Source organism: Colius striatus, chromosome 1 (assembly GCF_028858725.1).
Source record: "Colius striatus isolate bColStr4 chromosome 1, bColStr4.1.hap1, whole genome shotgun sequence".
In the NCBI taxonomy this organism is placed as follows: Eukaryota; Metazoa; Chordata; class Aves; order Coliiformes; family Coliidae; genus Colius; species Colius striatus.
The window spans coordinates 172,702,802-172,729,927 of record NC_084759.1 but is presented as its reverse complement, the minus strand read 5'-3'; the positions used below and the strand labels follow the sequence as shown (position 1 = coordinate 172,729,927).

General features: G+C 37.4%; 1 protein-coding gene across 4 annotated transcripts in view; it reads left to right on the top strand.

Moving 5' to 3' along the window:
- Nucleotides 1–2,027: 2,027 nt before the first annotated feature.
- The window catches only part of USP15 (ubiquitin specific peptidase 15), a 61,670-nt gene continuing 36,571 nt past the window's right edge, over nt 2,028–27,126 (top strand). For all 4 annotated transcript variants that reach the window (XR_009820763.1, XM_062016961.1, XM_062016952.1 and 1 more), the window contains exons 1-5: nt 2,028–2,182; nt 14,556–14,683; nt 18,782–18,912; nt 21,823–21,949; nt 24,485–24,630. Coding sequence is in view for 3 of the 4 variants with exons in the window: in XM_062016961.1 (XP_061872945.1) it covers nt 2,094–2,182; nt 14,556–14,683; nt 18,782–18,912; nt 21,823–21,949; nt 24,485–24,630 (621 nt within the window). In the remaining variant the exon portion in view is untranslated. The remainder of the gene's footprint in view (nt 2,183–14,555; nt 14,684–18,781; nt 18,913–21,822; nt 21,950–24,484; nt 24,631–27,126) is intronic.

Sequence of the window (27,126 nt, the reverse complement as noted above, 5' to 3'; positions counted from 1 at the left end):
GGCACAATTCCTTCTTGTGATGCACTGACAGTCCAAGAAACTCCCTCTTCTCTCTTCTTTGCAATTCTTAAACAAAGCTCTGCTTCAGGTACCACATTAGATGATTTTCTGCCTAGCATTTGCAGCACCTAATATCTATCCATTTCTGTATCATGAATAGACTGAATTCAGGAACAAGACATCTTTTACCTAGTAACAGCAGTTACACAATCCAAAAAGCAGAGGCACAGGCCGCTCCAGGGGAATCTTTTGGCAAAGTAAACTGTTGATGGCCCTACTACAGAGAGCTGAACAATGATGCTGTTTACCAAAATAGTGCACTGATAAATATTTTTTAAGAAAAAATCCATTATTATTTTTTCTTTTTGGAAAAATTTGCATTTGAAACACAGATAACTTTCAGGGTTTAGAACATTTTCCATATTTGGTAAGACCTGGTGGGAAGGTGTCACACTTTTTCTGAGATTCTAAATCAGAAATTTATTCTTCAAATGTCTGGAAACCTTCTTCTTCTCCAGTTCAGTTTCCTCTCCTCAGTAACTGTAGTAATCAGATTTATAGCATTTAATGTAACTCTCCCTACATCTCAGAGAAGTCATGCCACCAACAGTCCTTCTGAGCAGTTTGGAGTTCTGCTCACATATTCGGTATGACTTTCCAGCTGTAAATCCTGATTTTGCCTTTATTTCAATATCATAATCTTTACTGGTAATCCTGGCAAAATATTTACGTAGCTTTGGATTAGCATGGCTGCGCAAGAGCCTCACCTTCACTCTCATTTTCATGTGTATATGTAAACCTTTAGTGCTATTTATAAATGCTACTAGCTTGCAAGTGCTAATTAGCTAATAGTTAATAATGCCTAACAGCTTATAATGTATGACTAGCAGTCTATGATACATTTCTGATGTTAGTCATATGATTCAGTATACTACCGTAACTTGGGTGGAGGAAGGAGGCGAGATAGACATGCATACATGCTAGATACACCAGCTAGATCTACAAAAACAAGCTTTGTTTTCGTATGTTTGTCATCAGCATTTCCCACCCTCCAGTCCAAAATTTCTATACAATTTATAAAACCTGTATACAAGTGTGAAGACAGAATACTGTAACTGTAATGTAACACATGGAGTAAATTCTTTTGGTGAAATGCCAAATGGGAGGTTGCAGTGTTTGTACGAGGTCCAGGTAAAAGTGATTGAAATGTACACAACAATTTGTCCGTCGGTTTTTGCACAGGTTCAGGAAAGATAATGCGAGTCATGGAGCCTATTTAAATTCCCAACAGAATAAAAATACAATAGAGTCTGCACAATAACACAGACTACATCACTACATGAATTATGGGAACCCAAACCACTCATTTGTTAGTGAGGCACACAGCATCTAATTATGCACACATTTAAATTAAAACACCGAGGGGAACGTCGAGAAGTAGATGGGTCTTTATAAATACGATCTCCTCGTTCTGACACACTTCACATCACCGAGGGGTAGCACTGCCGCAGGCGCCGGCCGAGCCAGGCTGCCTCCAGGCCGCAGACACGCACCAGTCCGGCCGGCGGCCCGGGCGGCTCTGAGGGAGGGCTGATTAAGCCGCCGGAGGTCACTCCGCGGCGCCTACCCGGGCAGGCTGACCTGCCGCAGGCACCTGACCCCTGCCGACGCACCGCCGTGCTGGCCGGCCATCACATTGCCCTTTTCCCCAGCGCTACCTCGGCTCGGCGGAAGGAGTGCTCCGCCCCAGAGCCCCCGCCAGGCCGTCACACAGCCCTGAGCCGCCACACAACCCCTTCCCGCAACGCTGCCCCCGCCCGACGGAAAGAGTGCTCCGCCCCAGAGCCCCCGCCGGGCCCAGGAGCCACCCACCGCCGGCGCTGTGCGCAGGCGCGTCCGCGCCACACAGCGAGACCTCCCGGCCGTCGGGGGGCGCTGCGGCGCGGTGGCTCGCCGGTTTCCCCTCGGTCCCCGCCCTGCGGATTCTGGGAAGGGAGGGGGGCGAGGGCGTCTCCCGGTCGGCGTCACTCCCAGCATGCAGCGCGGCTCGCTCCTGCCCCAGCCGCCGCCGCCGCTGCTGCCGGGGGGAGAAGATGGCGGAGGGAGGCGCGGCGGATCTGGAGACCCAGCGCACGGACGTCGCGGCGCTGCTCAAAACCGCCCTTCGCAAGGGCGACACCTGGTGAGGGAGAAGCGGGAGGCCCGGGGTGATCGGCGCGAGCGGCTTCCGCCGCCTCCGGTGCCGCTTGGGCGGCGGAGAGACCGACCTCCTTTCCTTCAGTTTCCGCTCCCCCCCCGCCCCCCACTTCCTCGCGCCCCCGGGGGGCGGCCCGGCGCCCTGCGCGTACCGGCGGCTGTCGGGAGTGGGGGGGAGGAAGGGGGGTGATATGGGGTGTGGGGGGGCAGCAGCCTTCCCGCCCGCTTCCCGCTACCCACGTCCCTCAGCTTGCGTTAGGAGAGGACTGGCCGCCTCGGTGCGGCGGGCCCTCGGCCGAGCCCGTGCTGCTGGCGGCCGAGAGGGCCGCGCTGCGCCGCTGAGACATCCGGCGGGGGCAGGCACCGAGGTCAGCTCCCTGCCCAGCACTGGGGGCGGGGGAGGGGAGGGAGCGGCAGGACTGGAGGGGCGCGGTGCCGGGGGGCGGCCCCCTACAACGGACGAGGAGCTCGAAGCCTGCGAGCGGCTTGTGCGGGCTCACGAGGAGAAATGCTGAAGCAGGGATTGAGGCGGCCGCGAGGAGCCCCGCTGCAAAACGTTTTTTCAGTTATTCAGGCTGAAAGGAGGAAACGGCCCTGGCGTCACATTCAAGTTGTCAGAAATTATGCCTCTGTCCTGGATGGGGTGCCCTGAAACCCATCCGGGCTGTGATCACTTGGTTGATATTTGACGTTGACTATGAACAGATTAACTGCCTAAGAAACAGCCCCTGAAGGTGCAAATAAACCTTAAGATGCTTCTTCCACATGAGATGGCTAAAAAAAAAAAATCTTTTTCTGGTCAGAAAATATTTCTTAGCAGATTGTCAACAGACTAATTTGTGGTTGAAAATCATTAAGTTAAACAAACATCTTTTTCTAGCATGTATTTGGTAACTGAGCTCCTGTAGTTGTAGTTTTCTGAGGCTAGGGTTTCTTTTTTTAGAGGGAAAAAAAAAAAAGGAACTGACACTTTTCCACCACTCAACCTCTTCATCTCTTCCTGTGTGAAACTGTCACCCAAAGACAAAGGCTGAAGCATTAACTTACTGAAAATTAAGTATGAATACACAAAAGTAGAACTTGCCCACCTCATTTCAGCTGTCATCACTCACTGTTCCAGTTCTATAAAAGACTATATTTAACAGTGTTGATACTGCAGCATGTGTCAGAAGCATACATTCTGATGCATTATTCAAATACTGCTGAGTATATGTTCAGTTCTGGCATATGAACAGGCTGCTCTGAAACTGAAAAAGTACAAGCAACTGGAAAAAGGAAATCAATTTGCATAGCAGTGTTGCAAATGGCCAGTGGTAGTAAAAGGGCTTGTAATCTTCTAAGAAAATTTTTTTGATGATTCTATTGGGTACTTCCCGAGTACTAAAAAAAGGTCTCAAGCAGTTAATATTATTCAAAGTGAAAGTAACTTTACATGGTAACTAAAACAATAAGTTAACTGTGTTGTGGGGTTTTTTAGTACATTAAATATTTTAACATTAAAAAAATAATTCTCTGAAAAGAAATATCTGTGATTATGACACTGGTATTAATCAAGTGTTTAAAGACTGAATAAGCTATGGTAAAGCTCTGATAGCTTTGGCTCATGAACTATTAAATCTAGCCACACAGATGTATGTATGTTTGTTCATATGATTAATACTTCCATCTGTGTATTTAACTTCACTAATTAAGGGGTATGTTTTGTCCAAATACTTTTTTTGCAGAGCTCACTTTGTCAGTAGCGCTTTGATCTTTTGGGACTTCAGTAAAGAAACGGAACAGTTAAAGTGCTCTAAGTCATGATTCAGAATTGCTATTTTCATTCACTCAATAGTAAATACTTCTGAAAAAATGTGAGCAAAGCCATACTAGCTTGTTCTATTTGAGCTTTAAAGCACTAAAATACAGTCCTTTTTTAAACTGCTGGCTTATACTGAAAGTCTTCTCCGTGCTCTTAAGAATTGAAAGTGCAGAGAACAATAAGCTATATCAGGAAAGTATAAAGCTTTGGGGGTTTCCTCTAAGAAAAAAGGAACTAAATAGGACAGAGAGACAAGTCTTGTAATATCTGTAAGAAGGACACTGAATTTCTTCATTAGTTCATGTGTATCACAGAGAGAAGGAAATGAAACTGACATGAATTGCAGTGTTTTTAAAGTTAGATGTTGGAAAATATTTGATAAAATCAGAAAATATTTGAACAGGCAGTTTAGTAGGCTGTAGAATTTGTTTCATTGGATGTTTTTAAGAGTATCTTGGAGACAATATAGGTTAAAATATATTGCTTCAATGGACAGACAAGGCTATTGACTGCTCTGTTCTTAGGGACAAGATTTTGGGCTAGGTTGTCTCAGTGGTCTTTTTTGATTTTTTTTTTTTATGGGCAGTTTAAAACTTTTTAAACTAGGAAAGATTAGTCGTTCTTCCATCTCTTCATTTGTCTTATTTTTCTAAAAATACATGAAATAAACATAAAAGTTTTGAACTTTTCCAAGCAAGAACCTCTTTCATTTAGCAATTGTTTTAAAAAATGTTGACCACTTTTATTGAATTCAGCTTACAAAACAAACTGTCATTCAGTGGAACTTGAATTAGATTTAAGTCAATCTTCTTGCAATATTGTCCAAAGGATCTTCAGATTCTGTGGGTGAAAGACTTCAAATTGTGTTTTGGAAGAGAAGAAATACTGTATTTCGTTGTATGTATTAGAGTCTTAGGGTCTGATCTGTTTACTTCTCATTGTTTTGAAGTTCTACCAATTCTTGGCAAACGAGAAGAGTTTTTATTGTTTGTGGAGATTTTTTAACCTCTCATTTAGAAAGATAAAAAATATTCGTTGTTACAGCTGCAGACAAATTTGAACTCAATCAGTGTCTTCCCGTATCCACTCTCAGAAATTGAAGTGCTCTTGATGTTAATCAGTTTATTAGCCACTGTATAATTTGCATGACCAACTGGTCTTGATGATGTTATTTCATGCCTTTATAGCTGCAGTGGTATTCTTGACAACCTTGCCAAGTTTTTCTGGTTTTACAGTGTCACTTGAGGTACGTTTTTAAATACTGAAAGTTATCGATATTGGAATGGTTTAAAGAGATGCTGAAGACTCTTGTCAATTCTTGTATGAATATCTCTGTGATTTCTACCCATATTGAGGTAAAATTTTCCAGCCCTGCTTTCCCCACAGTTCCTGTTTTTCTGTGGCTATCTTAGAGGTCTTGTCTCAGTTACTTAAATATGGCATTACAAATGCTGTCATGCTCTTTACTTTGCTACTTCTCACACACTTTGACCCTCCATGGTCTAGAACATGAGACCACATTTCTTGCTTCTAAATATCACCTGCCAATACGCAGCTCACTTATAGTGTGTAATAGTGACTAATAATGGCTAAGAGTACAGCCTTAGCAGTCAGTTCACCAATTTTTCTCTCTCCCAGAATTTCCCCACTGTGCTTCTTTCATCTATGGCATGCTGTAGCAATTTGCAAATAGGCAATGTAGATGTTATTTCGTGTTTTTAAAAGCAACAGTTTGAATTAGACTGAGTGGACAAATAACCATCATGAGGAGTTTATTTGCTGTGGCAAAGGAAACAAATGGGATGTTTGAATAGGAATACCAAGCAGCAGTACAAAGATGTACTATAAACAGTAATATACAGAAAGGGAAACCGTTTGTACTGTCCAGTTGTGGTGTCCACATACAACAGAAGGTGTTCATTTGGAATGCCTTCAGAATGGGAGCCTTGCTTTTCAGAGAAGAGCTTTAAGAGCCTTTGTCTATTTTGATAGAATGTTGAGTCCTGTGCTGAAACACTTACATAAGACGATGTCTTCTAGGATAAGGATTTTTAGACAAGCAGATAAAGATTTAAGACACTATCTGTAAACTGAAGCTACATAGACTAGAAGGAAGATGTTGATTTCCAGCCTTGCTGGACAGTGAGTTTTGGTACCTGTCGTGACTTCACAGAGTGACGAGATAGATTCTTAATCTGTTCTTGATTTTTAAGACTTGAGATTATGAAAACTACAGAGGTATACTGAGTTCTTTCAAATGTATCTCTGATATAGATCCCTTCTCAAGTTCTGATGAGACCACAGAGGTTACTATTGTTGTACATTTCTTGACAGATGAAGAAAATATTCTCTTTTTTTTTCACTGTAATAATTTTATTGACTGTTTAATAGTAAAACTCAGTCACTGAAGAGAATAAGTGAAAGGTGAAGCAGAGTAACAATCCTTCCTGGTGAATGATGAGTAGATATGGAAAGTTCAGACTTAAACTATTTCCCCTCTAAAAGTGCATTTAAAGAATTTCCCTACCAAAAATGTATAAGCATTTTAATTCTAGGGTGGCAATGAGAACTCAAGAATATTGATGAACAGGCATATATAGCCCCAGTTGAAAGCTCTGCAGTGCCCGTCATTGATGATAACCTTGATGTTGAAGCGCTTAGCTTTAATAGCATTTTACACCATGGTCTTCTCAGTGTTTTCCACATTTGATCATCTGTCATTGTGCTGTACATGAACAGCATCTAGATTTAACATTAATGGAAAATTTTACTTGCTTCCACAGAAGAGCATGATGAGATGTTGCAGACCTGTACCTCAATAATATTTGGAATAATATCCTAAACTGTTCTAATGGCTTCATATTACAAGAGATAAGGAACACTATGTCAGTGTTCTAAGGACTGAATTGAGGATTGGCTATTTCCTCTTTCAAATGAGTTTTAAGTTGCTGATTTTTACTTTAAGACCATGTGACTGAAGTTTTGTGTTAGATTTGCCTCACCTCAAGTGAAATGGTACAGCGTTTCACCAACAGCTTCTGAAAATAGAAAAAATGTTCTGGTTTAAAATCTGGGAGAATACTTGCGATGGAAATGTGTAGGTGCAGTTTTCTTCTGTTAATTGGTGTGTAAGGAGAGAGCATATTAAACTCAAAATTGTGTTTGTGTCGGGCTTTTGCCTGAAAATTGGAAGTCAAACATTGATTTAGGAGATTATTAGATTATTGTTTTATGAGAAGTCTTTACTTAAATGGAAAATATGTAAGTGTATACAAAATACATGGTTAATGTAATGTTCAGACAGAAATTTTAACATAAAAATGCAGTCAATTAGTTTTGACTGGATTGGGCTTTTAGGTCAGCCTCTCAGTGGTATATGTAAAGTGCTGCTTAGGCTATTGCAGCACATTGTGGGAACTGAGTATGAGAAGCTAAAGGGGAAATTTGACTGATTAGTTGACTTGACATCATCTGGGTGCATTTGGTGGAACAAAGCTTTTCTTTCTAAAGAAAAATCTGAAATATCTAAACTAAGATTTCTTAAAAGTGAGGACTAAGAAATACAGGTTTTTATACTCTTTGACCGTTGGATTTTTTTCTTATGGATTTGCCCACATTCTGAATAAAATGATGGTGTGGTTTACGTGTGATAGAGTAAAATAATTATTACCATCTTGAATTTCCAAAAAGTTGTTAATTCTGAAAGAAAAATTAATTTTGAAGGCATCTGTTAATCATGACTGTACTTAGCCAAACACTTTTAATTAGCCTAACCAGAGTAGAGATACACGTACGAACCCGTTCTTATTTCTGTAGTTGCAATTGTGCAAGACCAAAAATTAGATGCTGTGCTTTTAAACAGGAGTCCTTATTTGCTTTCAGCAATACAGTTGTTCCACTTTGCCCTCAGTATTGCTTAATCTGTACTCAGGCACAGTGAGGGGGGTAAAAAAAAATCCTCATCTGTCTTTCTGGACAATTTGCAGTTTTGCTGTTTAAAGTGAAATACCTTGTGTTCAGAAGATAGCATGTCCCAGCAGTACACAGTGATGGAATAAGCATCTCTGTATGAAGTGTCTTCTTTGCATATTAAAGTTAACTGCTTTGATTTTGAAGTCAAAGGTCTGACCTGTCAGTCAATATAGATAAATCTAGGTTACCTGTTGTTTAATATATAACAGAGGAATGCATTCAGAATGCTTTTGACAGCAATAGGAAATACCACATCATATTGTTTAATATTTTCTATCAGCCTCGGTGTTAAGGTAAAGAGTGAAGGCTGTTGTACTTCTGTGATGTTCATACCGTGATAATAAGGTTTATTAAATTAAAGCATACAGTAAACCACAGATGAAGTTAAATTACATTTAAAAGTCCCAAACCATGAGAGCATTTTAGAAATCAATTAGAAATTTTCCTGCTAGTACTATTATTTCCTTTCATGGAGTGAATGATGTCCATATATGGTCATGCATCTGTGAAATTTTAGAACTTGTGCAAGTTTATTATTTTTATTATTTGTTGAATTGTTTAAGAAATGAAGGTGCATCTACAACTGTTGTAATAACTTCATTCTTTTATTCTTATAAGTTAATGTACAAAGACTGTTAAGTAATCCCATTTTGGGCTGCCCTTAGTCTGTACTCTTGATCATTCATAAGGATGAAGTGTTTTTAATTGGACTAGATGATCTTTCGAGGTCCCTTCCAACCCTAAACATTCTGTGTCTGTGTGTGTGATTTGGATATAATGTCTGGCATTATGTCAACACACAACTGACGTCTTTTAATATTTTAAGTAGGAGCAAAAGCATCAAAATAGTTGTTGCTGGTATGCCTATTGGGGAAAAATAATAAAATAAGTATCTGTAAGTTGTAGAGTACCTTGGAGAAACTTTGAAGTCCAACGATTGAGAACACAAGCATTAACAAGATCACAGCCTTTAATCACAGAGATAAGTAGTCCTTTGTAAATGTCAGAAGTAATGACCATTTGGTCCGACGTCAATGAGAGCAAGGAGTGACACCTGCAGTGAACTGTTTTCTCAATATTCTCGTCTAAGAGGCCATATGAGGTTGGAATAACTGATCTAAACTCATCCTAAAGATAGATTTAGTCTGGTTAGTGTCTTCAGCTAAAGCATGTTTAAAATAGCTATGACTTTCAACTTTTTAATGTTGTTCTGCAGTAGTTCTAAAAAAACCTTCTTTGCTTCTAACAATGAGAAAGTAACATGTTTTTATAGCTTTTGAGGAATATATTCTTTTACAAGAAAATAATATTAACAAGAAAGAGTTTAAGGTCAAAAGCAGTCTGTGATTTGAAAACAACCTGAGCACAGGAAAACAGGAAAATGAAAGTAGATTGAAGTATTAAACATTGTGCTTTGTAATTGTTAATACTTGCGAAGAAATTGTTTAAATAATTCATTTTGTTTTGTTTTGTTTTTTTTTAATAAAAGTTATGCCTAAATGGAATATAATATTGGAAAATAGCTTCTGTAAGGGATGAGCTAGGTCTGACCAACAGTTATCATTGCTTTTTGAGGAAATGAAGAAGTTATGAAAGAAAATCCTTATTCTGTTTTTCATCCCCTTTGCATGATCAGTGGATTCACACTAGCCTGAATTAAGATGGAAAGGTGAGCAAATGCAATTTGTAAGGACCTTTAGGTCTCAAGTCAGGCCTTTTGTCATCAGCCACTGTTAGGAGAGTATTGTTGGTGTTTATGTTTGCAAGGTTCAGAATTTCATCTTTTATGTCATCCTCTGTAGTGATAATAGTGAATCCATATGATACCAAAAGCTGTATTGTATCAAAGGGAGAATGAACACTTTGATAAAATATGTTGTCATGTCATTGCATGGAATTTCCATGTTGTGGTTTTGCCCAGCCAGCAATGAACCACCATGACAGTCTGTTGTCCACTGCCCCCAATCCACCCCCACCTTCCTTAGGACAGTGGAGGCCCCAGTGAGATAGGAGGGGGAAAAAAAAGATAACCAAGGATGTTGTGGGTCAAGACAAGGGCAGGGAGGGCTCACTGTCAATTACGGTTCTGGGCAAAACAGACTCCAGTACTCAGAGAGAAAAGTAAGGGAAGTTTATCCTACTACCTACAAGAAACAGAACAGAACAAAAACCAAAAAGAGAGCAAGATGATGAGAAAAATGCAACCAGCACTTCAAGGTCTCCCTCCCCCATCCCTCTTTTCTTCCTGGGCTCAGCTCACTGCCCCCAATATCTCTACCTCCTCCCCATCAACGTTTCAGGGGAGTAGGGAATGGGGAATGCGGTCAGTCTCTCACAGATGGTCTCTGCCACTTCTCTCTTCTCAGAGGCGGACAACTCCTTGCAGTCTTCCTCTGCTGCAATACAGAATCCTTCCCATGGGACACAGTTCTTAAACTTCTCTGGTGTGGGTTCTTCCCAGCAGCTATAGCTTCTGCCTATATGGGGTCCCTCACACAGGACACAGCCTCCTCTGGGCATAGTCACTGCCCCTGGCATGGACTCTTTCATGAAGAGCAAACAAATCTCTGTTTCGCCAGCCCTCTCCACAGGATGCAGGGAGGTCTCTACTCTACCACACCTCATCCTCTCTTCCCTTGCTGACCTTGGAGTCTGCATGATCGCTTCTCTCTCTCTTCCAACTCCTTGCACCACCACCAGCCAGAGAGGAAGAACAGCAAGAAGGAACAGGAAGAACCCTCCTCTTCCAGCCACTTCTTCTTAAAAAGTTACCGTGGAGGCATCTAATTGGCTCAGTCCCAGAAATGGGTCTGACTCAGAGCTGGGGAGAGTTTTTAAGCAACTTCTTATAGGGACCATCTTTACAGCCCCTTCCCCATTACCAGAAACTGTTCCACACAATACCATAGCACATGCCTTTATTATCAAAACAAATTCCACCATTGTGGAATATACTAAAGATATTATGCAAATTTTTATATGTTGTGTGTCTGCAAAGGTAGCGTAGACCTTGGTTACACAAGCTCCTCTTGTGCTCTAGAGGGTTATAAAGTTTTTGTGGAATCATAGAATATCTCAAGTTGGAAGAGACCCCTAAGGATCACAAGAGTCCAACTCCCTGCTCCTTGCAGGACTACCTAAAGCTAAGCCGTATGACCAAGAATATTACCTAGATGCTCCTTGAACTCTGATAGACTTGGTGCTATTACCACTTTTCTGGGGAGCCTGTTCTGGTGACCAGTCACCCTCTCAGTGAAGACCGTTTTCCTAATGTCCAATCTGAACTTCTGCTGACACAGCTTCATTCCATTTCCTCATGTCTTATTCATTATCTGACATTTCAAGAGACTCTAGTATAAATTGTACCTTCTATATTATAATCTGCTTCAGACAGGCAAGAAACATTTTATGACTAAGAGCAGATACAACTTATAAAGCGACCTGAAGCTCCACTCAGAAGTAAACACTTGAGTTACTGAAGTAGGCCAAACTTGAACTGGGAACAGTTTGGATGACTGATTTATTTGAAATGCCAGTAAATGTCAAGCATTTTCAGATTTGATCAGTTCACCTTTTTTTTAAGTTTTCTTAGTTTTTAAGGTTTGCACCTCAAAGCAGCACATCTAGGAATTTGAGACAGTTCTCTGCGTCACTTTCTACTACGAGTCCTTCATATGTGTTTTATCCCAAAGGTGGATTTGCTCGCTAGCTTGGACTGATTACATCTGAGGGAGCAAATTTTGTGTTTCCTGCTTGAGTGAAATCTTGATTCTGTCAGAGTTAAGTTGCAAACACTTGTTAATCCTATTTTTAAAAAACAGATAGACCATATTTTTCAACTCTGTTTAGGTGTCCTGGGGCAGCTTTCTTGATCAGGTCCACAGTTCAGAAAACTGATGTAATATATCACTGGTTTGGAACTCTTTCCTGTATTAGGTAATAGTAACAAAAATAAAAGCAAACCATTGTACCAAGTTTAATGTACAGATTTTTTTCTCTGTTTTAACTGGTACATGGTATCCTATTTTAGTATCTGGGACAACATTTACTCAGTGAAGCATTATCTAGTCTCAAGTGCATGCTAAAAGTTTTTAATAATTTTCCTCTAAAAAGTGATCTAAAAATCAACCAAATCTTATTTAAGAAATTAGATTTTAGCAGATACAGTTGTGTTTAAGACGTGTCTTTTCCTCTTAAATTACTGAATGTCCCCTCATAGGTAATACTTAGTTTTCAGGTGTTGATGGTATCATGGATGTCATAACATTGACTAAAAAATAAATTACATTGTCTTCTTATGCTTCAGCATATAACATGGTATATCTTTCTTCAATAGAGATGAAGTATATGGTATTTGAATACAAATTTCCATTTCCCTAATCATATTGGTAAAGTAGCATTTATTCATGAAGAACAAGTTCTTGTAAAGAGGAAAGATTAAAGCAACTCTGAGTGTATTCCATAGTAACTCAAACTAACTTCTCTTACCTATATCAGATTTCTATTGAAGTAACAGAATGCTCACTAAAATGCTTAATATGTATAAAACTTGCACGTGTGCATATGTATGCACATATATACACCATGCCAGTAGTTCACTGTAAGAATTCAGAGCTACCCACATCTACTAGCATTTTTCAAAATGAACATCTACTTTTTTTCCCCTTGACTATATAAATTCACTAAATTCTTCTTTTGCATGTAAAGCAAAATGGTCAACAGGTAGTAACTTCATGACTCTTGAGCACTGTAACAGGTTGTGATAGTAAAATAGGTACAAGACCAAGTGTTATATGATGAGGTGATCGAGGTGTATACTCTAGACTATGAATGACATTGGTGTCGTAAGGGTGAAATTTGGTCACCAATCAAAGTTCTTACACTGACAGAACTATGTCTATAGCAGTGGAGACACATCTGTGGCTTTGCTCTTTATGTTGTATGCTTAGGGTAGTTACAAGCTAAGGCTTGGAGTAATTTGTTAACAAACTATTACTGTTGCTGTAATCATATTTTGAATCAAGACTGTTTACCTTGTGAATTGGGATGCTGTTGTCATAGATATTAAGTTGCCTTTGATGTCTTTGAAGGAATGTGGAGGAATTAAGCATCCAAAAGTGATCTTATGTATAGCTTTCAAATGTCGCCACCTTCTTACTTTCCAAAGGACTGAAAGATTTGGACTTACTGAAAGAGAATCTGATGTTGACTTCGAAGGATCCCACTGACTGAGTGCTACTCAGTAGTAATTCCTTCTTTACCGAGCATTTACTAGTGGCACTTCTGGAGGCTGACTCCAGGCTTAGTGTGTACAAGAGGAAAAAGTGAACTTGACAAGAAATAAGTCAAGACTTAGATAACTAATGTTTGTTAATTCTTACTGTTGTTAGATCATGTAGAAACATAACTTTAAGGCCCCTCAAATGTATTTTTTAAAGCTATTCAGTATAATATATACTCAAGCAAAGTGTTTGTAATTCATTGGTAACAAGAGCTGTGGATGTTAATGTTTTTGTTCTGTGTTTTTCCGTGGTGTTCATGAGTAACTCCTACAGAATGGTTGCCTCATAAAGCTATATGTATTAGCAGACTAGTAGTTGAATCACCAGGAAGTTTTGACAGCTCTTAAAGATTCAATGGAATATTATTGTATGCTAGAAATAAGAGTTTGGTAGTCAAATACAGGAGAAATGAATGAAGATTACCATAGCATTTCATCTTTATAGTGATATTCTGACATATACTAGGGTAGTAGCAAAGACTTTGGTACAGACTAGACAGAAGGAGATACATACCTTTAGGAAAGAGAAGTAATGAGGATGGTATCTTAAAAGAAAAAAACCATCCAAAGCAGTAAAATACAGTCTGAAGGTCACTGAACAAATTTTGCATCTTAAAGAAGTTCTGGACAAAAAGCTATAAAATGTAGGTGTCACTGGGCTTCATAGAAGCCGGACTGGCAACAGTTTAATCTGGGTAGAAATAGTGTGTAGCTGAGTTAAAAGGTAGCCCTTTATATGAGTGTGAAGTTGATAATTACATGTGGGAGGAACATCTAGTACTGCCTCAAAAGCAGAACATCTACTTTATGTGTTGATGCTGACTTAAAGGAAGAAAACATTTAGGCTTTCAGGTTCTTGACAGGACACTGGAGTTCTAAAGTTTTTCAACTTGCATATGAACGTTCTAAATAAACCTCCAGTAGGAAAAAATACTAGAGAGAGCTCTCTCATTTTTTAAAAAGGGATGTCTAATTACAAAGCTTTAACTTAAATCTCCTGAATTCACAATTGAGAACAGGAATTAAAGCTGATGATATGATAAAAGGGGAAATGTTTTTAATTTGCCATGCTGTATTGGCAGTCTTGAAAAACTGTACTTGCCTACTGTGATTAGTGGGATATTTAATTGCCCACAAGTAAAGTTCTTGATGGTAGGAGATGCTGATAATGATTAGCATACCAGGCAGTTAAACAATAGCAGTTCTGCAATGCTGATGGATACAAGTGTGTTAATATGAATGAATTGGTACAGTAGGAAATAGTAGCATGCCAATAATTAACTTTTATGTCTTCTTCCATTTAAGGTATCTAGTGGATAGTCGCTGGTTCAAGCAGTGGAAAAAATATGTTGGTTTTGACAGCTGGGACAAATACCAGATGGGAGATCAGAATGTGTACCCTGGTCCTATTGATAATTCTGGACTTCTCAAAGGTAACTGCTTCTGATTGTGTAATAAGCCAATACAGGCATTTAGTGTAAATTAGTCACAGATTCGTCATCTTTTGTAGTTAATAGGGTAAACAAATATCAGCATTTATGAAGGTGAAACTTTTTGGTTTTGTTTTCAGACTGCAACAAGGGAACTGGAGTAGATTTCCCTTAAATTTCAATTTTATAAATAAAGTTAGTGAAACTTCTCTGCAGTGTTTACAGAATGTTTAATAATGTACAAATTCCTGGTACATAACAACACTTTGGGATACCTTTGGGAGTCAAAATTTAGTCAAGTTGACAAATAGCTACCCTAAATTCAGTAAGATTTGTTTTAGCTTAAATAAATTATTTGATTTGAAATAATATTTTTAACTTGAACTTTAAACTTGGTTTTTATAAATTAGCCCCAGACTCTTACTTTGATTCTAGAACAGTTGAAGAAAGGTATGTAGTTCATTGGTAATATGAAGTAGTGTGAAATGGTACAGGATTTTTATGATCTTCTAAGTATGGTTAAGCCCCATCACTGTTAGAATTACTTAGGTCTGACTTTTGCTGCGTTGGAGTCAGATTTGTGGGAGCAGGTCTCAGAATACTTGCCTACATACTTTATATCAAATTCTGTATTTAATGTCCAGTATTGAAATACCATTAGGACTGTCAGTATTTCATCTGCAGAATCTTGTGGATACAAAGTTTAGCACACAACTTGTTTCCTTCTTTGCAGTTACATGTAATGAAATAGTACTGTATAATTTGTTTGCACATAGTAACAGAGATTTTTACAGTTGCATGGGGTTTGTGATGAACTCAGACTTTCTTCATTTGAAACTTCACAATTTATTAATATCTCGTTATGTTAAGAGTTAAATGTTAAAGATTATTACATATTTCATAGGACTTGTCATAGCATGTTGCAGAAGTTGTTGGTGTGAATGTGTGTGTATGTCTGACAAACATTAATATTAGTGCCTTTGAAGAAGATGCTGTATCATCATATGCATCCACATCTTCTCTTCCATCCACAAACTTAAAGGTCTTTTTTTGCTCCAAATGACGTGTTTTGTTTCCTGAAGTGTGAGGATCTAACTCTTTTGTACACCTTTGTAAATCTTGCAGTGAGGCAGGCAAGTTCAGGTGATACTTTTATTTGAAATCAGATGTAACAAGATCTTTTTGTCCTCAGTGAGGCAGCTTCAGCTTATTCTCCTATGCCTACCATGAACTTCACTTTTTGCTTGTTCATGGTTTTAAAACCGTGGCCTTGCATTGGCAGTGATATCATACATCTTATCACTCTCTGACAACTACTGTTGCTGTGTGAAGGCAGTTTTTAAATTAAGGGCATTAGTTCTCTGCAAATAGTAGCTGTCTCTTTCACCTGTTGCAAAGCAGCAGTCCTCTGTAGTAGGTTTCCTATGAGAAATGCATTGTCTAGTATGCACTCATACTGCTCTTCTGAAGTCTGGAAATTTGATCTGATTTCAGAATAAAATAAACTAAAATGGGTGTACCTTCTCGGATATTCTGCAGTGTGATGCAGTGATAAGGAAAATTATTAAATTCAAGAAAAATTGTTTCCAGCAAAGTGCAGCAGTATATTGTATCTATATTGCTTAAGTGTTGTTCTCAGAATGTTTGGATGAAGTGAAAGCAATGAAAAGTAACCGGGAGAGGTTTTAGTTAATCTCAACATATACAAAAATGTTGTTGCATGTAGTGGAATGCACATATGCTGTCTTCAGAAGAAGACCTATACAGTCAATGTTAGATTAGAAAAGAAAACACAAGGAAGTAGTCATTTAGAATACCTGTTTATCGTAGAAAACAGTGCTACATAAGAGGTACTGAGTCATCAGAGTCAGGGGACAACTTTGATGGAATAACATTCTGAAAAAATTAAGCTAGAAAAAAATGTTGGGGATTTTAGAGATATAGAATGGAACCCAAATTCCATCTTCTCACTGTAAACTGTTGTAGTAATATCAGATCAGTACACAAATACAGTATGAACATTTTAGAGATACATGGACCTAAGGATGTGTTTACAAGTTTTTCTACACACCACCTGCCCAGGTATAATGGAACTACCATATGCATATAGTATTGAGTGGGCCAAGTAAGCATTGATAGTGCAAGTCGAATTATTTCAGCAAATGTTTTTTGGACATAGTTCTTGCATATAGATTTTTTCCTATGAACACAATTTTGAATAAAAATTTGAGTCTTGAAAATTGTTACTTGTACAGGTAGGATGAAACAGATATTGACCGGTCTGTGTCTTGGGATTTTTGTTGCTGTTAGAAGGGTTTGTGCTTAGTTCTTCCCACTAGGTCATTGATGATTTTTATTGAAGAAAGTGAAGGGAAACCAAATAGTACCTTCTGGACTGCATGAAGTTATCTTTAAAGAACACTGATTACATATTATGGAAACAGAATCTTTTAGCCATTTCTCAGTTGCTAATGGTAGTAACTAACATCACACATAAAATATAGAAACTAAGAATGATATGCATCTCTCATGTTTTGCTCACACATCAAGGTATACTTAGATGTAGAAAGAAAGAGAGGGTAAACACCAGTGATAACAGGAGCAGAAGAAAGGTATACATCCTTCTTTGCCCATATTTTCCCATAAAATTCCAAACCCCTTAATCCAACTGAAGTTGCAACAAGTGCAGGTAGAGAAGGGAGATTTTCTAGGGTCTTGGTAAACTAAATCTTGTTTAGTCTTCCCACCAGGAAGCAAACACATTTCTTAAATGTCCTCAGTAGTGTTACTTTCCTACAGTAATGTTGCTTTCCTACAGAAAAGGTCACATTGAAACATATTTTGTTAAATTCTTGCACCAAAAAAAACCCCAAAAAACTGAAGATTTACTGTTATTAAAGGACCTGTAATTTTTAAGTGTGCCTTTTTTTTGATGCTCGGTATTTTTTTGAATTGAAGTTGCAATATGCTGTGTTTGTTCAATCTCTACAAAGGAGAAGAAAGAAAAGTGCAGAAACAGGATAAAATGAGTGAAACTTAATGTTTGTCATATGTGCTTAATGCACACTTTTTTTTTATCCTTGCAGAAAAATGTAACTAATAGTATTAATTTTGCTTAGAAGTATTATTTAAAAAATATAATCCAGGAGGATGACCAATACTTGAAGCAATTTGAGATTATTTAAGGTTACTTTTATGCTCAGTTTTAATTATGTAGTGGGTAATTCTGCAGGTCACCCACACAGGAAAATGAAAATAAATAGACTGTATATTTATTACAATCTATTCGTTATATATAGTTTGTTTATTTTCATACATCAGTAACTTTGTCATCCTCATTCATGGTTTGGAGACAAATCTGTGGGTCTTCCAGTTTGATCTTCCTCTCTACAGAGGGATGTTTGGGTACTTCCAAATGGAAAGACGGCTGCCCTGATTGTCTGAGGCTCACAGTGGCTTAGATCTGGAATCACTTCTTTACACATATAGGATAGCTGCTTTCTTACTACTGTAATGAGGATTGAATCAAAGCTAAAAGCGTGCTACTTATGTAAAGAGGTTGCCAAGTTGTATTTCGTTCAAGTATTACATCTCACTGTCCCTGTGAAGAATTTTGTTTAAGTAGGAGGGTTATGCCACTATTACTTTCGCGTTCTGACATGGAGTGAATGTCGTAGAACTTTGTCTTGGATCTACTGTGTTTGCCATTCCTGCATTGTTAGTGAAGGATGTAACTGCAGCATGAAGTGGAAGTCTCCATGGTGATCCGGGAATATGTGTGAAGTGGGTGGAGAAATGGATTAGTTTCTTTGAAGGCTATGATGGTGTGTGCTAACAAGTTAGGGGCTTATGATTGCATGAGAATATGGAGTTGACACTTGGCTTTCTGAGTGTAGGCATGATACCTGTATTAGATGTGCTGTACATGAATTGGATAGCTTGCCTAAATAATTTCAGAAGAGTTTTGCTTTGAGCACTGTAATACTGATAACATAACTGTGACTCAGAAAATATTTTGCTTGCTATTTATATTAAAAATGTTACATGAAAATTCAAGTAACAGAATTACTGCATTCAAGTAAAAATATCTTTCTCTTCTAGATGGTGATTCTCAGTCTCTCAAGGAACATCTCATTGATGAGCTGGATTACATCCTTTTGCCAACTGAAGGCTGGAATAGGCTAGTTAGCTGGTACACACTGATGGAAGGTCAAGAGCCAATAGCACGCAAGGTACTCTTAAATTACCTTCTGGGATGAATATGATTCAGATACAGTCCTGCAAATATGCAACAGTTGCACAGGAATTTATTAGAAGGTTTTTAAGACCAGACCTATGATAACCATATAGACAACTCCCGCTTTAGTTGCTTATAGATATTCAGATTTCAGATGCTTAAGTTTTTAATATTAAGAAACAAGGATGCAAAGATTTTGGGTTTGGAATTTTTTTTTTTTTTTTTTTAAGTAAGCCCTCTATTTCAAGAACAACTTGCTTTAGAAACTTGTAAGTCTAGTAATGCAAATGATTTCATAATTAAGTATAAAACCCCAAAACTATATTTATATTAGGAAAAAGCATAGCTTTGATAATTGTAACACTGGCAGAGTAATTAGTAGTTCTTTTTGTGATAAGGATAGTCTTCCATGTTCAGTGGCTTGCTAAGGGAGTGAGCATTTTAATTTTTTAATTATTTTTTTAGGAAAAGTCTTCCTTCAGCACAAGTAGTCGTCCATGGTATGGTGCATGCTATGGCCCTCTGTCAATCTGAGACAACTCAAAAAATTAATGATAATTTTTGTTTGCTCCAGCACATACCATACTTATTATTAAGGTGGTAAGACATTTTACCAGTTTATTATACAATCTTTTTTGTTTGCATCATTTCTTAAGATTTTCAAGTTAATCATTACAGTTTTATCCTCCCTAGACTGAATTATTTATCATATACATTTTTGTATGTTTGACATTTCTAAATTGGCAATTACAGCATATGCTTTCAGTTGGTCTTAAATTCCTAAAAAACTACTGAAAGAATGTTGTGATTAGAATACAGTTGGATATTACTTCTGGTGTAATATAACTTCTTTCCTGCTATCATATGGGTATGATCTACCTACATATATGTTGGCTGCTTACATTAAGTGGATTCCTTTAAAACTAATGCCAGATGTAGCTGTAGAAAAACTTTTGTGTCTTCAAGATTCATTTGGTGAGCAGTAGAATTAGTTTGTTGGGGTTATTTTTAAGATTCTTTTTTAAACAATAAAAGAGATATTTTTAGATATATCCTTGGAAAGTCTCTCTTTTTCTCTAGTTCTGTAAGAGCTAAAATCCATTTAAATGGCTCTCCTTCTTTAAAGATACAACTGTTACCAACTTGTAGCTGTTCTTCCTGAAGATGGACATTAGCAAACTGAACATTCTTCTATCATCATCCACTAGAAAAACACATGAAGTATAATGGGTGGCCAGGTAAACTGGCATAATTTCATTATTTTTTGCAAGTGTGTACAGTTGTTATCCTCTGAGATGCATATTCCAGTTCAGACCTTTTCTTTTGAATGCTTCCATCATTTGTTCATGATTCTTTCTCCTGTCTGCCTTAATATATTTTCTTAGACGTGGGATGATGCCTTTCATTCGTCCCCTTTGTTACATCGACTTTTTTGAAATGTGGATTCAGAGTTTCAATTGATACAATATTGTATTTGATCCATGTCAAATAACATTGTGGACCCATTGGAGCAAGTCCAGAGGGGAGCCACGAAGATGATCAGAGGACTAGAGCTCCTCTCCTAAGAAGACAGGCTGAGAGAGCTGGGTGTGTTCAGCCTGGATAAGAGAAGGCTCTGGGAGACTTTATAGCAGCCTTCCAGTACCTAAAAGGGCCTATATGGAAGCCAGAAGGGGACTTCTGTAGTGACAGTACAAGAGTTAATGGCTTCAAACTGAAAGAGGGTACATTTAGATTAGATTTAAGGAATAGATTTTTTACTGTGAGAGTGATAAAGCACTGGAGCAACTGCCCAGAGAGGTTGTGACTGGCAGTGTTCCAGGCCAGGTTGGATGGGCCTTTGGCAACCTGGTCTAGTGGAAGGTATCCCTGTCCACAGAAAGGGAGCTGTAACTAGATTATCTTTAAGGTCCCTTCCAACCCAAACTATTCAGTGGTCCTATGACTTTATGTAATAGGATGTGGTAATACAACCACTACAGTGTCAGTTTTATTCTCAGAAATGTCTTGGGCATACTGTAGTTCTGTTAAATGCAAAATGCCTTTGTGAAAGGCAAACTACTGAACAGCAATGAAATGATTAGCTAATTCTTTTTTTTTCTCCCCCCATGGCACATGCGTACAAGGTAGGTTTGTACAGCAGAGAGCACGTCTCTCCTAGCAGTTAGCTGGTGGCGCTTTTTTTTTTTACCGTATTTGTCAGATGTATCACATATCAGGCCAATGATTATTTTTGGAACAGTCTACATGACCAAGTACTGCAGTTACACTTTGGAAGATCAAAGGGAAAAAACATTTCAGAGGTGACCCTGAGTATTTTTTTTTTCCTACATTTTACTTTCCTTTTTAAAAAATCCTATGTATTTATATATTTTGTAATAGATGTTACAAAAAAGAACATGTAATAAAGAACTGTAATGAGTAGGTGAAATTTCAAATGAAGGTATTCTTCTTGGAGTATAAGTGGAAGCTTTGTAAGATTTGTTTAAAAATATGAATCCAGATTTTATTAGCTTGTATTCTGCTTTTGATCAATATTCTTCAACTGTGAAAACTAGTTCTTCATGTTTTGAGGAAGTAGCATACAAAAAATGTGTTTTGAAATAAAAATAACTTTTGGTGTTTATCTTTTGATTACGTTATCTTATCTTTTGGCTAAGTATGTGTGTTTCTGAGCTCTATTGTACTTAAAACTTTGAAAGTCTCAATGTCGTTATACACAGGTAGGATGTCTTGGGGAAAAATTAGTTTTTGGTTCATTATAATTCTTAAAAGTTATAGGATTTTTTTGGTAAGTGTCTTGTATTCCCTGAACTTCAGATGTTTGAAGAACTCTCCACAATATTTTGAAGTGTGTATATGAAAACGTATTTGGACTGATACTTGATCTCAATCTGTCTTTCAGGTCGTTGAACAGGGTATGTTTGTAAAACACTGCAAAGTAGAAGTATATCTAACGGAATTAAAGCTTTGTGAAAATGGAAATATGAACAATGTTGTCACACGAAGATTTAGTAAAGCTGATACAATAGGTATGCACAACTATTTTTAAAAATACAAGATTGTTACTAGTTTAAACAGTATTCGATAGCAAGGTCTAAATAAGTAAGTCTTCAGGTAAAACAGTAGATGGGCATTCTAACCCTTAAAAAAAATGGGACTAGTCTTGTTTGTGTCAAAATTAAAAGTTAAATTATTTGAAATAGTTGGGATAATTAATACAATTTTAAAGAAATAATTGTGTGCTTTATTACTTGGGCATCTGTCTTAACTCCAGAGGTTTGCACATTCTAGTAAATGGACAGTGTGATGTTTCTCATTGTCTTTATCGGATTACATAATAGTTTTTCTTGGCTTGTGGTGTGCAAGGAATATATTTTTTCACATTTTCATTTGTATCTTGCAGTTGCTGACACTTTTTAGTTATAATATCTTTTATATAAAAGACAAAGTTGAGGGGTTTTTTTAGTTGTATAAAGACAAAGGAAAACTTCTGGAGGTTTTCAAAACCTGCCGGACACGTTTCTGTGTGACCTGATCTAGGTGAACCTGATTGAGAAGGGAGTTGGACTAAATGATCTCTAAAGGTCCCTTCCAACCCCTACCATATTACAAAAACACAACAATGAACTGAATTGATTAATTAATGGCTAAATTTGACCTACTAAAGCAGTATTCTTTGAGTTATGAAGTGGCTCTTCAGGCATAGTCTTTTCCAATAACTGAGTCTTGTATTAAACCTTTAACCTAGTTTTATCTGTAGTTATTTTGCCTACCCTTTGAGCATTGTGTCATTGTTTGAAACGATATTTTGATAAATTTGTCTTTGAAAATAACAATCAGAACCTACAGAAAGATATTACTGATCATATAAATTCAATTTTTGGTGTATTTATATATGTGTATCTTAGATAAGAGTCTTTCAGTCCTCTGTATATGTGTAGGTAGAGTTGTACTTTTTGCCCTTGGCACTTTATGCCCAGAGAATATAAACTCTATGTTTATATTCTCTGACAGTGCAGTGTTTTCATTGTTTGTTTCTCTTTACATTATGTGTAGTGACTTAACACTTGCTCTCCTTTAATTATTTTCAGATTGCTGGCTTTAAAAACAGAATAATTTTACTTTGTTAAATACATATTTTATTCTTTAAGTTAAACAAGTAATAATCTGCTTGGTCTAGAATTAAAACTTTAAAATTATCTAATTTGTCCTTGAAACAAGACATCAGTATTGTATGTTAATTGGCCTTTTTAAGATCTGATTTAACTTGGGAAGATGTACTTCATTATTCTCTAAGCAAAGCCAGAAACTGAAAACAAAACCCGCTAAACATTATCCTTCCCTGAGGACCAAATCCAACTTATTTTTCAGCTATACTAAATTTAATTGTATCATTGGAATTATAGGTAACAGATGAATTTCCGATATTTTCTTTCTCTAATCAGAACCAGGGCATTTTAGAATAACTATTACTTAGAGCTGTATTCGTTTTTTCTTAGAGAATTATAGTTACAAGAAAATCGTCAGAGAGAGTATTGAGAAACACTCAGACTCATTAATAACTCCTTTGCAGGCACTGGCCTTATTTGCTTACCTGAGCTGTGGTTAACAGGCTCTTGGAAGCCTTAAAAATACACCCTTTCTGAAGCTAAAGCTTTTTATGGAGAGCACCAAGCAGGACCATCCTAGCCAGGACATCCAGAAAAGTCTGGATCTTAAAAAAAGAGCTAGAAAAAATAAAATCATTTTTAAAAGTGAAAAAGTAACTGATTCCTGAAGGGATTTTTTTTCTTTTTTTCAATAGTACAGTATAGCACTGCACATATTAGTTAAAATTAAATAGCTCATTAATGATTATTTTTGTGTAAGGGGATCTGAGTTAATGATGAACTTCTTAAATTCCAATTGTAGCCAATATTTCTACCTTAAAATTATGTAAAACTGTTTATATTTCTTTTGAGCAGAGAAGGAGCTGGTATTCCTTTCTGTGTTAAAATTTTGGAGGCACATAAAATCTTTCATCGTCCTTCTAAAACAAATATATGCACTTCAGTTGCACAGAGTAGTCTTTTCATTTCTGTAAGTGTGTAAATTAAAATTTATATTGCAGTTAGTGCTAATGACACTGAGATATGGGTAGTAGAAGAGTAAAAATCAAAAAAGGTTTGATTTAGGGAGAAGCCAGAATGACTTGCCTTTCCTGCCACTCTCACTTCTAATCGTTCCCTATCCATCCATACTCCTGTGTTACCACACTTTGAGAAATTTGTAGATAGATGCCTAGGTACCTCTTGTCATCTCTTATTTATCAACTTGGCTTTATTTGGTCTGCTTTGCTGAGAGATTCAGGAGGAAGTAAAATAGTCCTCTCGCTGTTTGTTTCCATTTTAAAGGCAAGCAAACTAGCAAGTTCCTGCTTGTCCTACAACATGATGTAATTGCATGGCTGTTCCTACAGTTTCATTCATCTTTTGAATATAAGAAAAAGTAGGTGATTCTGATGCTTTATTCAGCCTTAGACTGTGTAGTGAAATGCTGAACTTGTGTTCTCTCTTTCAAAACAGATACAATTGAAAAAGAGATAAGAAAAATCTTCAATATTCCAGGTGAAAAAGAGACCAGATTGTGGAACAAATACATGAGTAATACTTTTGAACCTTTGAATAAACCAGACAGTACCATACAAGATGCTGGTTTATACCAGGGACAGGTACGGTGTAATATAGTTTTTTAATACATTCCCTTTTTTTGCTGATGGAAATGGTGCTGTGCCAAATGAATTTTCCTTCTTTTTGAATGAAAGTTACCTCATAATAGATTGTGTTAGGGGCAGAGGAGTTTATAAACAAATTAATCAAAATGAAAGTAGTCTTTTAGTGTATTTTCAGGATTTAAAGATGAGTTTAACTCTCACGATGAATTACAAGTAAAGGACCATAACATTGCTGTCCTGAATTTCGTAAAATATGAAAGTAAAAAAATATATCTCGGATCTGAGATATGTTCCTATAATGAAACTCGGAATCTAAAGAACTTTTTAGGTACTCCAAAAGAGTAGTGTCTTCTACTCAAATTCTACTGGCCATATTTCAGAAAAGAATTAAGAAAAAAAAGAAAATATTTCAGATAAGAGCTATAGAGACAAAAGAGCTTGAAAACCTGCTTTAGCGTGACACTGTATCATCACTGCAAAACCCCTTTATGGGAGGATTTCTTACAACATAATTTTTTAACCTTTCCAGATGAATGTAAAGAACAAACACTGGATGATAAAACTACACAAGTATAAATGTGAACTGACTGAATTAGAATAACTTCTCAGATTATTACATTGATACTTAAGTCTTCAAATAGAGTTGGATGTGTTTTTAACAGCTGTAGTTCATGGTGTCATGCTGCAAATATGAATGGATGAAATTTGATGGCAGTAACTGTAGGCAAGATTTTATTAAAGTATTTCCTTTTGGCTTGGAATACTTTAACCTATTTAAGAGCAGTATTTGTACTGTGCTTCAGTTTCTTTTATGACTTGGAAAGTAAGTAATCAGTGTACCAAAATAACAACGTGAACTATTGTGCCCTTTACCTTTATGCTGCACTCAAACCCTCACACAGGTAATTTTAACAATGCAGAGGTCCTACTGGAAGAGCCCACATATCCCATGAAGGATTTGTGAAAGATGTAACTTGCAAATTGCCTCTATCCCAGTTAAACATCAACTATGAAGCAAGCATAGCCATGAAAAGATCTCTAGGTGACATCTGTACTTTCAGCAAAACAAATATTGTTCAAACCTGAGTTTAACCATGGTTTCTGAAAATGCTCAATGTGGTAGGCCACAGGTGTTTGGTCAATTGCAACTTGCTGACACATAAGGTTGTTATTTTTCTTGCTGAGCCTCCTAATAATAGTTATTCTATTACAAACTATCTAACCTAATAGTTATTTTTTGCTGTGTAATTCTAAACTATGTTTGTGATTGAGTAAATTAATGTTTTGAATCTATTATCAGTTGGTTTCTGAAGTGAGCCTTCAGGGCATCTGTTAAATTTTAAGTCTAAATCGTCCTTTTATTTAACAATCTCTGAAAACCAATGGAAGGGAATATGTCAGAATCTGTCTTAACAGCATTCATGACCAAAGATAGCAGACTACTCTTTTCCAGATAGAAAGCTGGTTATGATAAAAGACTAGTTTTCAGTGTGATGCCTTAGTGTATTCAGCCTGCAAATGTGATTACATCTTCTAGTGACAGCATGACTTATTTATAAGGTTCTGAGCATTAAGTACATATGTGAATGTATATTACTATGTAAACACATAAAGGCGCAGCATGGCAGTTAATTAGTATTCTGAAGCATCAGTGGACAGTTGTGCAGAATTAGTTGGACTGGAAATTAAGAGTTAGATTCAGTTTAAATATCAGAGTCTAGTTGCCATTCCAAATGATCTGTCTCAGCTGTCAATCTAGAAAGGCATGAGCTTTTTGTAGGTCCTGTGTCATATCTGCCAGCATAGGACAGATATCTGAAATACCCATAGGCGTTTCAAATGGCACTCGCTGGTTGTGTTTAGGACTGAGTGTTCCGTACTCTCTTTTGTACTAATAACAACTTGAATGAAAAAATTTCATTAGTCAGCTGTCCCATTGGAAAATAAATATTAGATGAATGCTTTTAACCAAGCAAGTATGATTTTAAGGCTATCAAGGCAGATAATAGCTTAGTTTGTGGATTTTTGGGGGGGGTTTTCCTACTGATCTGCATTGTGTGTGAGGCAAAATTCCTTCATATATATCCCTACCTTATCAGGGCTGTTGTATAGACATGTGATTTGTATAAATTCAGAGATGCTGTTTAAACATTTATCATGGTTTAACCTCAGCCAGCAACTAAGCATCACGAAGCCACTTGTCCTTCCCACCCCTCTGCTTCCAGTGGGGTGAGACAGAGAATCAGGGAAAAGATCTTCTAACTAAAATTAAATAAAATATTATATTAAAAATATAATAATTGTAATGAAAATTATTAGAGATGTGAAACCCAAGGGGGAAAAAAAAAGGACAAGTGATGCACAGTGTGATTCTCAGCACCCACTGACCGTTGCCCAAGCAGCGATCTGCCCCTCCCCACCAACACCCCCAGTGCATGTATTGGGCATGATATTCTATGATATGAAATAGCCGTTTGGGTCAGCTTTCCTGGC